The 2,500-nt window shown below is 49.8% G+C and overlaps 1 protein-coding gene across 3 annotated transcripts in view; it reads left to right on the top strand.

The window, feature by feature from the left end:
* Positions 1-2,500, top strand: part of cacna1fb (calcium channel, voltage-dependent, L type, alpha 1F subunit) — a 51,817-nt gene that overhangs the window by 28,025 nt on the left and 21,292 nt on the right. For all 3 annotated transcript variants that reach the window (XM_084367182.1, XM_084367181.1, XM_084367180.1), the window contains exons 24-28: positions 54-141; positions 800-907; positions 1,043-1,095; positions 1,689-1,835; positions 1,911-2,112. In XM_084367182.1, coding sequence (XP_084223308.1) covers positions 54-141; positions 800-907; positions 1,043-1,095; positions 1,689-1,835; positions 1,911-2,112 — 598 coding nt within the window. The remainder of the gene's footprint in view (positions 1-53; positions 142-799; positions 908-1,042; positions 1,096-1,688; positions 1,836-1,910; positions 2,113-2,500) is intronic.

The raw sequence follows: 2,500 nt of genomic DNA, 5'->3' as shown, positions 1-2,500 counted from the left end.
CCCCTGCTGACTGTGGCTCTGTGTGATTGTGTGTTTTGTGTTTGTGTCTGCAGCTCCAGCGCCATCTCAGTGGTGAAGATCCTGAGAGTCCTGCGGGTCCTCAGACCTCTGAGAGCCATCAACAGAGCCAAAGGCCTCAAGGTAACTGCTCACCGCCCGCCTCATCTCGTTCACCAGGACCGTTGATCCACACGCTGCCCCGTGACTCTGATCAGAACCTGCTCTGTTCTGCTGGTGAATGCAACCCATCAGAACCTGTGACTCTTCAGATGAGACTTCATTTTAGAGCTGTGACTCCAAAGTATGTTTATTCGCACAAGACATGTTCAGTGTGACGAAACGACTCCTGAGGGTATCATCATCTCTAATTCTAGCAGGTAGTCAGAACCAGCAGGTAGTCGGGACCAGCGGGTAGTCAGGACCAGCAGGTACTCAGGACCAGCAGTTAGTCAGGACCAGCAGTTAGTCAGGACCAGCGGGTAGTCAGGACCAGCAGTTAGTCAGGACCAGCAGGTAGTCAGGACCAGCAGGTAGTCAGGACCAGCAGTTAGTCAGGACCAGCGGGTAGTCAGGACCAGCAGTTAGTCAGGACCAGCAGGTAGTCAGGACCAGCAGGTAGTCAGGACCAGCAGTTAGTCAGGACCAGCAGTTAGTCAGGACCAGCAGGTAGTCAGGACAAATATAAGATGTTTTTAGAGGAAACATCATCTACAGGGTTTAAAGATTTAAACACTATATTTGTGTGTGTGTGTGTGTGTGTGTGTGTGTGTGTGTGTGTGTGTGTGCGTGCGTGTTGCAGCATGTGGTCCAGTGTGTGTTTGTTGCCATCAGGACGATCGGGAACATCATGATTGTCACAACTCTGCTGCAGTTCATGTTCGCCTGCATCGGAGTTCAGCTGTTCAAGGTGAGACAGAGAAGAAGAACCAGATAAACTCAGTGAAGATGTTCTGAACTGTTGGACTTTAAGATCTGAGAGTTTCTTCAGCCTCAAACAAACACAGATGTGTTTCAGTCTCATGTTTCCTTGTTTGTGTTTCAGGGTAAATTTTATCGCTGCACAGACGAGGCCAAACACACTCCTGAACAGTGCAAGTACGTTTAACTGTTCAACTCTCAAACCAGATTCTGTTTTCATGATGTCGTCTGACGTCTGCATGAAAATGTGTGAAAACAACAATATTCAATACAGCAGAGTCCTCGAGGTCACAGTAACCCACAGCAGAGTCCACAGGTGTCCTCGAGGTCACCGTAACCCACAGCAGAGTCCACAGGTGTCCTCGAGGTCACCGTAACCCACAGCAGAGTCCACAGGTGTCCTCGAGGTCACCGAGGTCACGAGTCAGGGAGCGAGGAGGGAAGTCGATAATGAGACGAAACATAGCGTGAAGAAAACACCTGGTCTGAGTCACACAGAAGAGTTCTGTAGGGTGGTTTGGGTTTATTCTCCCCAATCACTCAGATTACTTTAATCCCAAAAGTTAAAAATTATCTGTGAGTTCTCCTCCCGTCAGTAAACGGATCAGAACCTGATGAGACTCCAGGTGTTTATTCCTCCAGGTCTGCATCCTGACTCCGCCCGGCCCTACGCACAACACTCAGTGCACAACCATCGTCTTCGTTTAGATTGTTTATTTTGTGTGTGTGTGTGTGTGTGTGTGTGTGTGTGTGTGTGTGTGTGTGTGCAGAGGGACCTTCGTGGTGTACAAAGACGGGGACGTGAACCATCCGATGGTCAGAGAGCGGATCTGGCAGAACAGTGACTTTAACTTTGATAACGTGTTGATGGGGATGATGGCGCTCTTCACCGTGTCCACCTTCGAGGGTTGGCCCGCGTGAGTGTTCAACTCAGACAACTTCATTAACTCTGTCACAGCGGACACACTGACCCCGCCCCCTCTCCTCTGCAGGCTGCTGTATAAAGCCATCGATGCTAACGGGGAGAACTCTGGTCCCATCTACAACTACCGGGTGGAGATCTCCATCTTCTTCATCGTCTACATCATCATCATCGCCTTCTTCATGATGAACATCTTTGTGGGTTTTGTCATCATCACCTTCAGAGAGCAGGGAGAGCAGGAGTACAAGAACTGTGAGCTGGACAAGAACCAGGTGAGCTCCTCCTCCTGTTCCTGCTCCTCCTCCTCCCTCTCCCCCTCCTGCTCCTCCTCCTCCCTGTCCCCCTCCTGCTCCTCCTGCTCCTCCTGCTCCTCAGATGAAACCACAGTTCAGAATCTTTTTTTAAAGTTTATTTTTATTAAAGTTTTCAGGTTTGTTCAACAATAAAAAACAAACAAACAGTAAATAGACAGCGACTATCAGTGAACAGACAGGTCGACAGGTCGACAGGACGACAGGTCGACAGGACGACAGGATGACAGGTCGACAGGTCGACAGGACGACAGGTCGACAGGACGACAGGTCGACATTAGTGGAGAATGGAGTGGTCATTCACTCAGACGATGAGTCCACCTGTCTCAGTACTTCGTATGTTGCTCAG

The sequence above is a fragment of the Pagrus pagrus genome (assembly GCF_965226575.1).
Source record: "Pagrus pagrus genome assembly, chromosome: 11".
Taxonomy (NCBI): domain Eukaryota; kingdom Metazoa; phylum Chordata; class Actinopteri; order Spariformes; family Sparidae; genus Pagrus; species Pagrus pagrus.
This window is presented reverse-complemented; position numbering and strand designations above follow the sequence as displayed.